Source organism: Arvicanthis niloticus, chromosome 2 (assembly GCF_011762505.2).
Source record: "Arvicanthis niloticus isolate mArvNil1 chromosome 2, mArvNil1.pat.X, whole genome shotgun sequence".
NCBI classification, from domain to species: domain Eukaryota; kingdom Metazoa; phylum Chordata; class Mammalia; order Rodentia; family Muridae; genus Arvicanthis; species Arvicanthis niloticus.
In genome coordinates, this window is record NC_047659.1 from 139,918,741 (window position 1) to 139,931,133 (window position 12,393).

Sequence of the window (12,393 nt, forward strand, 5' to 3'; positions counted from 1 at the left end):
TCTCTGAGCAACTACTCAGGCCTGGACTGGGGGGGGGGGGGGCTTAAGTAACCTCCAGCCTTTGCTGATCACTAAGTAACACTGACAGACATCCTGCGCAAACCCACGTCTTGATGAATACGGTCTCTTTTGTAAAGAGTTACGAGGACTTACCCAGTGCTCAAGCACTCAGGGTATCAAATTAGGAAACAGCGCCGGGTGTTACAGCGCCGGGTGTTCTGGCAAAGAAGGCTGTACTGTGGACACCGGAGGCCAGCGCTCAGATGCCTTCACCTTGTCACGAACCCTTCTTCTAAATGTGGTCCTGGCTGCTTTTCTCTGCAGCTTCTGCTGGGCCCCCCTACTGTGGCAAAGCAGGCCTCTGATCTTCTCAAGATCCCAGATTCTTGTGCTGGGTTGGCCCCTTTGCTCCCTCGGAACCTAGACCAGGGGACAGTTGAGCGAAGGCATGGCGGCCAAGCAGACAGGGTGCTTTTGTTTTCTGACACTGGCAACAGATCTAACTCGACCATCCTTGGCTCAGCTTGTTGAGAAGTCTGGGGTTGGGCCCTGGTCCCCGTGAGCCTCTCTAGCCCCCCTGGCCTGGAGTCCCCGTGAGCTTCTCTAGCCCCACTGGCCTGGAGTCCCCGTGAGCCTCTCTAGCCCCGCTGGCATCCGGTCCCTAGGAGCCTCTCTAGCCCTCACTCTTTCCTTGGCTGTCTTGCTCTTATTGGCATCTGTTCACATTCTTTGTTCTTCCAAGATGGTCTCTGCTTCCCTTTCTCCCTTCGTGAGAAGACGCCTTCCTGCAACACCTGTTTCTTGCATACCTACTATGTGTCAGGAAATATTCTAGACCCAGAGGATAAAGCAACTAATACAATTGCCACAAATCATTAGCTCACCTCTAGTGTTTGTTCCCTATGTAATAGAAGCCCAGACAACTACATTATTTTGGCTTGGCGTGGGTGACCAGCTTCACCCCAGAACAGGTGGTAAGGTCACCTGCGGAGGGATAGAGGGGGAGAGTGGTCCCCAAAAGGAAGTTCATGTTGCCAACAGGAAGAAGCGTGGTGCTGCTAAGCAGGTGAAGCCAGGGACTGCCCACCACCATGAGTGGGCCCTTTGTGTGTAGACAGCTGGTTCTGTGGCTCTGACGGTCTCCTTGTCCTCTGACTCAGGTCCTGACACTCACGCTGCCCCTCGGGTCTCCGTCATGCTGAGTCACCTCTCTCTTCTTTTTGATCCCAGCTCCAGATGAAGAAGAGCGAGCGGGCAGCATCACTGAGCACGGTGGTGCCCCTGCCCCGCAGCGCCTACTGGCATCACATCACGAGGCAGCACAGTACAGGGCAGCTGTACCACCTGCAAGGTAAGCAGGGCACACTGCCTGCATGAGGCCCATGCCTGGATGCTCACACTAGAGGGACCCGTTAAACTGCTGTATGCCACCTCCCAAGTTGAGGACCTCTCTTGAGGCCTCCTGACCCTGGATACTTCTTCTTTCCGGATTCCTGATCCTCAAAGGTTTTCATCTGTCACACTGTCCTCGGGGAATTTGTTTAAAATGTAGATTCTTGGGTCCTTAGCCAGGGCTGCAGCAGTCCTGAGGCTTGAGGTCCCAGGAAGAGACACAGCAACCCGTCTTGGAGGGACACCTGTACAAAGTCTGGACAAGGGCTAGAGTCCAGGTTCTAGAAACAGTCCTCTGAGCTTAAGACTAATGGGTCAGCATCACTAGGGCACTGCCAGACATGCAGATTCTCAGGCCTTTCTCCAGCCATTCTAAAATAGAAGAGGGCGGGCCTCCTCCAGTCTGTTGTGCTTTTAACAAAACCCAAGGTGCTTCTCCTGAATACTCTTGGTAGGAACCACTCACTGCTCCAGGATTACAAGGGAGAGAGAGAGATCCCTTCCTCTTGAGAAACAAATCCTCTGAAGTAGGGTACAGGTCTGCTCACTGGGAGACCAAAAGATTCCCCAGTTCAACATGGGACTTAAAACCTTTCTTATTCTTTTAACGCACCCTCTGATACTTTAGCACAAGGAAATTGTCGTACTCACGTCTAACTGATATGTAAGCCAACCAACAAACCTGTGTGGAACATCCTTGCTGCAGGACCTGATGGTGTGTTCAGCCCTACACTGGAAAGAGCATGCCAAAGACTAAGTTCACAGTACCCTATGAGACTGAGCTCACAGTACCCTGACCAAGGACAGCACAGGGAAGGTTTATTGTGGCTCCCAGCTCCCAGCTGTATTCTATGCAGGGAAGTCAAGACAGGCAATTGAGCAGCTAGTCACATAAAATTCACAGGCAAGAGCAGAGAGATGGCTCAATGGGGCCAGGGATGTAGCTCAGCTGGTAGACTGAGCCATAGTCTCAAGCTGCTGCTCCCTGTCTCAGCAAGCTTTCTTCACTGTTATACAGCCCAGGACTTAGCATAGGGGATAGTGCCACCCACAGTGGGCTCTGGGTCAATTAAGAGTTAGGACAGTTGCCTACAAACATGCTCACAGGCCCAACCTGAGCTAGATAATTATTTGATTGAGAGTCTCCTCTTAGGTGATTCTAAAGTGTGGCAAGTTAATATTTCAAACTAACCATCATATGTAGGAATAAATAGATGGATGAATATTGATGAATGGATGGATGGGTGGATGAATGGGTGGATGGATGGATGGATGGATAGATGGGTGGATGGATGAATATTGATGGATGGATGGATGGGTGGATGGATGAATATTGATGGATGGATGGATGGGTGGATGGATGAGTGGATGGATGGGTGGATGGATGGATGGGTTATGGATGGGTGGATGGATAGATGGATGGATAATGGATGGGTAGATGAATGGATGGATGGGAGGATGGATGGGTGGGTGGATGAACAGAGAGATGGATGATTATAGAAAAAGCCATCTTTTGTCATCCATATCTGCCCTGCACTTAAGCCACACAGCTGCCTTCCCTTCATTCTTTCCTGCTGACAACCCTTCCCTGGCAAGTTTCTTCTTCTTCTTCTCCTCTTCCTCTTCCTCCTCCTCCTCTTCCTCCTCCTCCTCCTCTTCCTTCTTCTTCCTCTTCCTCTTCCTCTTCCTCTTCTTCCCCTCCTCCTCCTCCTCCCCCTCCCCCTTCCGGAATATTCTGCCATCCCTACAGCTCTACAACTGCACTTCATCCTTCCTCACTTGCCAAGTCTCCCCCTGGATTTTACTGTTTGTTGTTGGTGCACAGACATGGTTCGTGACACTCCTGAGATGAAGGGCCAGGCTCCTCAGTGGGAACCAGACCAGCTGGAATTTCATTGTTTGTTAGTCATGGCTACATTTCTGGGAAACAGTGATGTCACAGCCGCTTCCATCCTGGTGTCTTCTGGGTCCTGCAGGGTCACCATCATGTATTGAAAGGTGGGATGTGAGAAAGCACAGTCTTCCTTCTTCCTGAGATAGGATCTCATGTAGCCCAGGCTGTTCCAAACTCACTGTGTAGCCAAGGAGGACCTTGAATTTCTGCTGCCTTTGTCTCTATATCCTGATTGCTGGGATTGTGATATCATGCCTGGAGGACAGAACCCAGAACGTTGTACATGTGAAGCAAACAGTCTACCAACTGAGCCTCTTCCAAAACCCACTGGGTCTTTGTGACTCCATGTTCCTCATGCTAGCAGTCACTGTGCAGATATTGGAAACATGGATCCTGAGTGGCTGGATAAGTAGCCAAGAAAAGGTTGACTTTACCCAAATCACCTACATCGATGGAGTTCCAGCTGAAGTTTCCTGGCATCTCTAAGTGATTAATCTAAAAATCAGAATTTATCAGACTGGTTTGAGAAAAATAGGCCTCACCTTCCCAAATTTAGGCTTAGACTGCCACCTGCTGGTAAGCCCGGGAATAGAGTTTTATTATTGTCGCAGTGAAGGAAGCATCTGGCTTTGACTTGTGCTACATTCATGAAGGTGGACTACATTCATCTTCTCTGCCCCTCCCACGCCTTCCAGTTTCCGTGTAGAAGAACTCTTCTGTGGTTAGGAGAATACAAAGTGAACACGTGAAGGCCCTTTAGCATAAAATCTGGGAGAAATCCATGAAAGAGAAACAGTGAACAAAATTTTGTTGGCCCGCATATCTGAAGGAGCTGCTCAGCAATGCAGCGATTTCACAATGCAGATGACGGAAAATTATTCACAATGTAAAAACTGGCACCCGACAAAGATAGTTCTATGGTCAGGCCAGCGAGGTGCCTCAGTGGGTAAGTGCATCAGGCACTGAGCCGGACGACCTGAGTTCCATCCCGAGGGCCCGGATGATGGGAGAGCGCACTCAATACCCCAAGTTGTTTTCCGACCTCAGCATATATACAGCTATATGTGTACACATGAGAAGCACACACATGAACTAAATAAGTAAAATTAAAAAAAAAAAAACCAAGTTATTTTCTATGGGGCACCTAACATACTAGCGTCTTAAATCGGGTAACTTAGGAAGAATTTCTTTTTATTTGGTGTGAAGGCTTTAAGAACCTCAAGAGCTATCGATGTCTCTGAGATCGGCGAGCTATCGATGCCTCTGAGATTGGCTATCTACTTCGAACTTGATGTTCTTCTCTCTTTTCTCATCTACCTGTGCACCCGCTGACCCAGTGCCTGTTTATTGAGCATATACTTTTTGCTAGCACCACGAGGATGACAGGCACGTGACTTCTCTCTGGTAGCTTTCAAGCTAATGGAGAGCCCTGGGTGACAGTGAATTAGACATTTATCTCAATTTTAAAGATTTTCTTTTTTATTTTATGTATATAAGTATACTGTAGTTGTCAGACACACCAGAAGAGGGCATCAGGATCCCATTACAGATGGTTGTGAGACACCACGTGGTTGCTGGGAATTGAACTCAGGACCTCTGGAAGAGCAATCAGCTCTCTTAACCACTGAGCCATCTCTCCAGCCCAGGAAACCTTTCTGCCAAGGCAGATCAGTGAATGCAAAGGTCCTGAGGCAGAAGTGAGTGGGGGTGAGATGGAGAAAGGGGTTGGATGATGGGATTGGTGGACGAGATCCCCTGTACGTGGTGTGCTGAGGGTGTGACCACAGTGGTGTCGGGCTTGAATCCTGTTTTGATTCTAATATTGCTGAGAATCTGGAGAAGGGGTGGTGGGGGAGCCGCCTGACAGCATCTCAGTGAGCAGTGGAGTGTCTGGCCTCAGCACAGGGCATTGCTTATTATTCATCACGTTCTGATTCTTCAGCCTCCTTGTCAGAGATCTCCCATTGAGCCAGGCTTTCCAGAACACCCTCACAAGTCTGCCTTGCAGATAAAATCATTTCTTTCAAAATGAAACCAAGGAAAAGCAAGCTTCTGTGTCATCCCTCAGACAGGAAACCAAAGTATGGTGTCATGCGCATCTACCAGAATCTGCCATAGGGCCAGCCTTATGTCCATCCTTCTGGTGAGGATCTCCACAGTTGGAGCTAGCAAGAGAAGCTCACCTTCCTCCTCCTCTTCCTCCTCCTCCTCATCTTCCTCTTCTTCCTCCTCCTCCTCCTCCTCTTCCCCTTCCCCTTTCCCCTCCCCTCTTCCTCCTCATCTTCTCTGTTGTAAAGAATTAAGGAAGTGGAGACATGACAATCAATTCTTTCTAAGGATCATGAGACTCACTGGCAGAGAAACGGGCATGGGACCAGGTTCTGAACCCCTGGCAGTGTCATCAGATGGCCCTTAACCCTGAGAGGAGGCCTCAGCCCCAGTGTGAGTCACAGGCCCACGTGCTAAGATCAGAATGTTACTCATGGGGTTGAGCCCAGTCTATGCCAGTTCATGGCCATTCTCAGGGGGATAGAATTTTGGAGCCAGTGGTGAGGCTAGGGAGTTCATTTGTTTTCTGAACACATGTGTTAACCCTCCTACAAGTGGCTATAGCAGTTAAGAAAGGCCATGGGGAAAGGTGGCAAGCCAGGCATCACAATCACATCTGCAGGGCTGTGGGGGACATGAAGTGAGCGAGGTAGGACAGTATGAATCTGGTGGGACCTTCGTCAAGGTCACATGCATTGCAAACTTTATCTGAGAGCTGTCTGTAGCTGCCTCTAGTCAGCCATGCAGTGGCAGGCCAGAGTGTACCTGAGCCCAGTGTGTGGTCTCCAGGCTGGTACTAGCGTTCTGTCATCCCACGAGAGTGGGTAGACAGCCCTCCAGTTCATCATTTTTTGTCCAAAGCCAAACCCAGCTTTCATGTCTCACTGAAAAATTCAGTTTAGCCATGGCTTTCACTTGGCCCCTTGTGGTTGTTGTCTGTCAATTGTTCTGGAAGCTTCTGGAGTTTGAGGAGCTGCTGACAAGGGCCTCACACTTGACTCAAGATGTGAATTTTTCCTGAATGTCGTGTCTAGGCTTTCTGTTCCCAGCAGGAAATTGTTTTCAAACCAAATAAAGACATACTGGAATATATACCTGCGAGTTCTAGCACCACCCAAGGATACTATGTTTCCATGTTGCAGTGTGGGCATCAGAAAGAGACTAGAACACATGTTCAGGTTGCCTGGGAAGTAACTGGGAACGTTTAACATTTAACACCCATCACCACCTCTGAGGGCCAGGGATTTAGTCTGGGTTCAGATGTGAGGTTTGCAAGTGTCCAAGCTTTTGTGTCTCCTTTTATTTGAAAAATATTTGTGTGTGTGTGTGTGACATATGCAATGGTGGTAAGTGTGTGAGGAGGTCATGTGGTCATGTGTGTGTGCATGTGTGTATATGTGCCTGTGTGTATATGTATGTGTGTATGTGAGCATATGTCTGTGCCCATGTCTGTGCATGTGTGTGCATATATCTATATATGTGTGCCTGTGTGTATGCATGTGTGTATATGTGTGTATATGTGTGTGTGCCTGTGTGCATGTGTGTGTGCATGTGTGTATATGTGTGTGTGCCTGCGGGGGGCCATGCATTGATGGCATGTGTGTGAGGAGGTCACGTATGTATGCATGTGTGTATATATGTGGGTGCCTGTGTACATGTGTGTATATGTGTGTGCTTGTGTGTGGGGGACAAGTATTGATGGCTGTGTATGAACAGGTCAGAGGACAGCTTTTGGGATTTGTTCTCTCTTTTCACCATGTGGATTCTGAAGACTGACTGGGGACTCTGAGGCTTGGAGACAGGCATCCACAGAGACATTTCACTTGCCCCAAGCCCTTGGTTCTCTCTGTAGCTGTTTTAGTTTGGGGCAGAGATTGGGATAACTCTGCAAACTGTAACATCTCACTACTCCCCTTGCACTTCCCCTAATCCTCAGTCAGAGAATAAAAGGCATCTTCCCTTTCATCTCATAGAAGTGGGAGATGAGTTTGTGTCAGGGATTACTTGTGTTTCTTCCGGGGTGAGGGGGTTGGGAGGATGGTGGCTGAGGCCTAAGGGCTCAGTCAGGGTTGTTGGGACAGGAAGGGAAAGTCAACTGAAGGCCCTGGAGCCACAGAGCCACATGGCACCAACAACCTTTTTCTCTTGGTTCAACGGTGTGGTTTTGAAAGTGTGCCTGAAGCATCCATGCTTGCTGGGTCTCAGGACTCCCCTTCCTCCTTGTGTCCTGCTTCTTTGTGCCCTCTGAGAACTCACTTAGCCCGGTAAAATGTCTGCTTGTGCCACCCCTGGCCAGCAGGTGGCAGTAAAACATCGTGGTTTTATAAAATTAAGGGTGCCTGGCTGTCCGGTTGGGCAAACTGGTTTCTCCCAAGCCCTCTTCCTGTGTTTCTTAATACAGTTTTACAGGGATGTATATGCTCACACACTGTGTGTTCGCTGTGGCTGCTACCCTGCTGTTGGCATCTACTTAGTTTTACTCTCTTGCTCTGTATAGAGGAAGCCTGCCAGTCCCTGGATTAACTCTGGGGTGGGGGTATTCTTTTATTTTTTCATTAATCATCAATTAATTAATTCACTTTACATCCCAATCACAGCCCCTCTTCTCCCAGGCCCCCTCTCATATGGCCCCTCACCCCACTTCTCCCTCCCCTTCACCTCTGAGAGGGGGAGGTCCTCCCTGGGTACCAACCTACCCTGGCACCTCAAGTCGATGCAGGACTGCAGGACTAGGTACATACTTTCCCATTGAGGCCAAACAAGACATTCCAGTTAGGGGAACAGGATCCACAGGCAGGCAACAGAGTCAGGGTCAGCCCCTACTCCAGTTGCTGGGGGACCAGCATAAAGACCAAGCTGCACATCTGCTACATATGTGCGGGGGTGAGAAAGGCTGGGTCCAGCCTTTGTATGCTGTTTGGGTGTTTCAGTCTCTGACAGCCCCCAAGGGTCCAGATTAGTTGACTCTGTTGGTCTTCTTGTGGAGTTCCTATGCCCTTAGGTTCCTCAATCCTTCTCCCAACTCTTCCACAAGATTTCCTGAGATCTGCCTGATGTTTTGCTGTGGGTCTCTGCATCTGTTTCAGTCAGTGCCGGGTGGAGCCTCTCAGAGGACAGTTATGCTAGGTTCCTGCCTGCAAGCATAACAGAGTATCATTAATAGTCTCATGGATTGGTTCTTGCCCAAAGGATGGATCTCAAGTTGGGCCAGCCATTGTTTGTCCATTTTCTCAGTCTCCGATCCATCTTTGTCCCTGCACTTCTTGTAGGCAGGACAAATTTTGGGGTCAAAGATTTTATGAGTAGGTTGGTGTCCTTATCCCTCCACTGGGAATCCTGCCTGGCTACAGGAGGTGGCCACTTCAGGCTTCATATCCCTCACTGCTAGGCATCTCAGCTAGAATCACCTTTCATAGACTTCTGGAGCCTCCCCCATCCCAGGTCTTTGGTGAAATCCTAGAGATACTCCCCCCACCACTCTCCTGGCCTTCTCACCCCAGGCTCTCTCAAGGGGGGCATTCTTGGCTTGTTCACTGGCTGGAGACTGAACTGGAATAGAGGAAGTTAAAGTTTTCCATCTAAGAGTGACATAAGAAAATGCACGGTATCTTCTTAGTCTGAGTCAGGTTTGCAAAGAGCATCTACATCAAAAGTAGTCCTCCTCGTAGTCTTATGTTTTGGACAAATCCCCTCTGAGTACCACAGCACAGGGAGGAACTACAGATGAAAATTTAAGGAGTACCACAGCTGCTAACAGACTGACCAGGGCTGAATGCAAAGGCCAAATGCAAATGATATGTTAATCACATATGCAAATGATATGTTAATCACACACTTCGTGAGGTGTATTTGCATATCATTGTGAGTGACTTTAGGAATAGTCTCCTGTCCTGAACAGGCCACTTCTCTCTGGCAAATTTAATCAATTGTATGACTAGCCAATTTGACCATGAGCTTTCCTGAGAGATAACTGTTTGTCTTCTCTAATTCTTTCTGGAAAAGATGCCACCAGCCCGCTGAAGCTTCATCGGACAGAGACTTTCCCAACCTACCGGTCTGAGCACTGACAGCCACCGCCAAGAGCTGTTAGCACATAAGTGCTGCATCAGCCACAGATCCACGTGCAGGAGGACACAAAGGGACAGCCAGGGAGAGTGCAGGATGAAGAAGAGCAGCTTCACACCCTGCTAACATGTGTGGTCGTGGGAAACACTGCGGAACAACATATGTATATATTTTTTTCTTTTCTCTCTCTCTCTCTCTTTCTTTCTTTCTTTCTTTCTTTCTTTCTTTCTTTCTTTCTTTCCTTCTTTCTTTCTTTTTTTAAAGATACAGCCCTAACCTCATGGAAACATCCTGGATAATATCAACCCACCCTGTTTTTATAGCTGGACAGAAGGAGTCGGTGTCACTACTATGGACTGATTTTCTATTGGTGACAAGTGCCCCTTGTGCCTCTCTGAGTCTGTCCCTTTGTGGATTTGTGTGGTTTTCCTTGTAAGTGTTTCAGTCGTAAGATAGTCAACATGGACAATAAAATGCCTCTTCAGTATTTGTCAGTTCTGTATGTGCTATCCCTCGGTGACTGGCCCTGTGGCTCTGGCTCACTCAGGAACTCACATTTGTTTGCATTCCCAATGAGTTAAATCAACATTTCCACTCATTCCTCTCAGTGAAGACCCCCTCAGAGGACCTGTTTCTATTGTTTGCCATGCAACATGCGTTTTCCTCAACCCCCTTTCATCCCCCCAAGGTCTTTATTTCAAGTAGACTACTTATATAAGGCATTTAAAAATAAGCAGCATTGCCACCCATACAGCCCTTCGGTCCTGGTGCCAGTTTCCTCTATGTCCCCATTTGGTGTATCTGGAGAGTAGATACACTGGGAACAGGGTTCTGCATTGCGTTTGACACAAATCCAGCCATGGACACATCTATTCACTCATTCATTAATTGGATCTGGAATCTTCTTGTTCCCAGTATTCTGCTGGACTCTGGAGACATAGAGGTACAACCTTAATTCCTTCCAGAGCAGGGCATCAAGGGAACCAGGACACAATAACAGTACTGAGTGGCTCTTGCTCAATGGGCCTCTAGGGGCGATGGTCATCCTGTTCTTTAGGCTGTGTCACTGGGGAGGTACCAGATGGGAATAGAATCTCGTGACAATTAGAGGTTATGTTCTCGCCAGGCTGGAAAAGTAAGCTGGGGGCACTCACCTTGCACACTGTCATGTCCTCCAATTAAACTTGATCTTCAGGCAAGCAGTGCTCATATGGAATTTAAAAATGGAAGTGAGGTCCAAATGCCACATGGAGCAGGGGTATGTTTTACAGTGCCCCTTGTATCTTAAATTCAAATCGACCTGGATGGTTGGTGTGTTTCTTTGCTGAGTTTGACAACTACAATCTAAAGCCCTAGAGCTGAGCCTGGTACACAGCCTGCACCCCTGATAGATGCATGTCAGATGGGCAGATAGAAAGAGAAGGACAGATTCATATCCTTGGAATGGGGGTCTTTCTTTATGGGAGGATTCACCTTGAATGCATACTTCTGCACACCAGCTTCCTCTGAAATCATTATTTTCATGGATGAAAATGCATAATGAGTTTCATGGAAAAAATATGTTGCAGAGGCCCCCACAAGACCCTTGGACACCCCATTGCCGTTTGGGCTTTTCCAGAATGGCTCAAAGGGGAGATAGACACCAATTATAACCCCATATCTTTGGCCTAGCTTAAAAACCCAAGCCTGCTAAGCTAAGCCCACTGCTTGTTAGAGAGCTGGGAGCCCAAGGACATTGCTGGTCAGGACCTTTCTCAGGAGGTGAGAGATCTCAGGACAGAGGTCTGAAGTCAACTAATAAGTAATGAATGGATTAAGGCGACCTAGTGGTTTGGGTCTGATGGCCTCCCCAGAATGCATCTGTACTCGGTCTGGTTTCTCTGCAGCTTCTCCCCCCACATCATTCTTTGCTCTTCCAGATGGATCCATTTTCATCTCGTAACAATGTGGCTCTCTGCACAGACTTAGCACACCCTCGTCCTGCTCATTTCCTTTCCGGCTCTACCTGGCTTTTCTTTTCCTCTACTTTGCAGACAAGGATGGTCTCATAAGCGACTCTCCCAGATTCCCTCGGCCTTGGCAGACAATGAGGAGCTTAAGTTGAGGAGCAGATAAAGGAAAGGGAACGAAAGAAATAATTATAATTTTAATGAAGTCGAAATTGCCAAAGCAAGTCTCCAGCTAATGATGTGCGGAGAAGCGTTACTGAGTGGAGTTAGCTGCAAGCGAGGTCTCCTCGGAGATCTTTAGGGAAAGGGCTGTCGATAAGAAGGAGACTTCTGTTAGACACACTGGCCCTGGGTATATTTTAGTTGTTTTGTGTCATTGATTTCTTCCAGCAGCCCTATGAAGTGAGTTTAGTTAGCCTCTCCCCTTTCCTGATGGGCAGTCTTAAGCACCGTGCATAAACTAACCTCTATGGTCGGTCACGAACACAGACTTGCTAGGTGGGACACTTACATTAGGACTCAAACCACCAAATTCCTAAACTTGGACTGTAAGCTTCCAAGACAGGCAGCCTGGGGGCAGAGACAGCTTCTTCTAGAAAGAATTTGAATATGGGTATTTTGGACTTTGTGCATTCGGTGGTCCTCATTGCCTTCCTGTTTGAAAAAAAATAAAGAGTTATTCATAAGCACAGGGGGCAGGGTATTTAACCAGGTTGTAGCTGCCAGTGTCTGCACCACAGTGGATAACGAGAGCCCCACATACTGTCTGTAATTAGATGGTCAGACCATGCCAGGTGACACTTGGTGTGCTGCTCTTTGCCCTTCAGCCATTGGGAGGTTAGTTTGAACTGAGTTTTGGTTTTGTAAATCTTTCCCTCCGGGGTGACTGTACAAGTGTAGTTGTGGGCAGGGGGCAACACTAGTCTTAGAAATAATTGAAACTAAATTTAAAGGCACACGCCAGAGCTGCCAAGAACCTGGAATCTGGCGGCTAAACTGTGAGATGCTTCTTTGACTCAGTTGGTGTTTAATTGTACCATGGGG

At 48.1% G+C, this 12,393-nt stretch overlaps 1 protein-coding gene across 1 annotated transcript in view; it reads left to right on the forward strand.

Annotated features, from left to right (window-relative positions):
• Positions 1 to 9,887, forward strand: part of Dok5 (docking protein 5) — a 142,727-nt gene extending 132,840 nt beyond the window's left edge. The window contains exons 7-8 of the mRNA XM_034493718.2: positions 1,231 to 1,351; positions 9,338 to 9,887. Of these exons, the coding sequence (XP_034349609.1) occupies positions 1,231 to 1,351; positions 9,338 to 9,402 (186 nt within the window). The 3' untranslated portion in view covers positions 9,403 to 9,887. The remainder of the gene's footprint in view (positions 1 to 1,230; positions 1,352 to 9,337) is intronic.
• Positions 9,888 to 12,393: the final 2,506 nt, after the last annotated feature.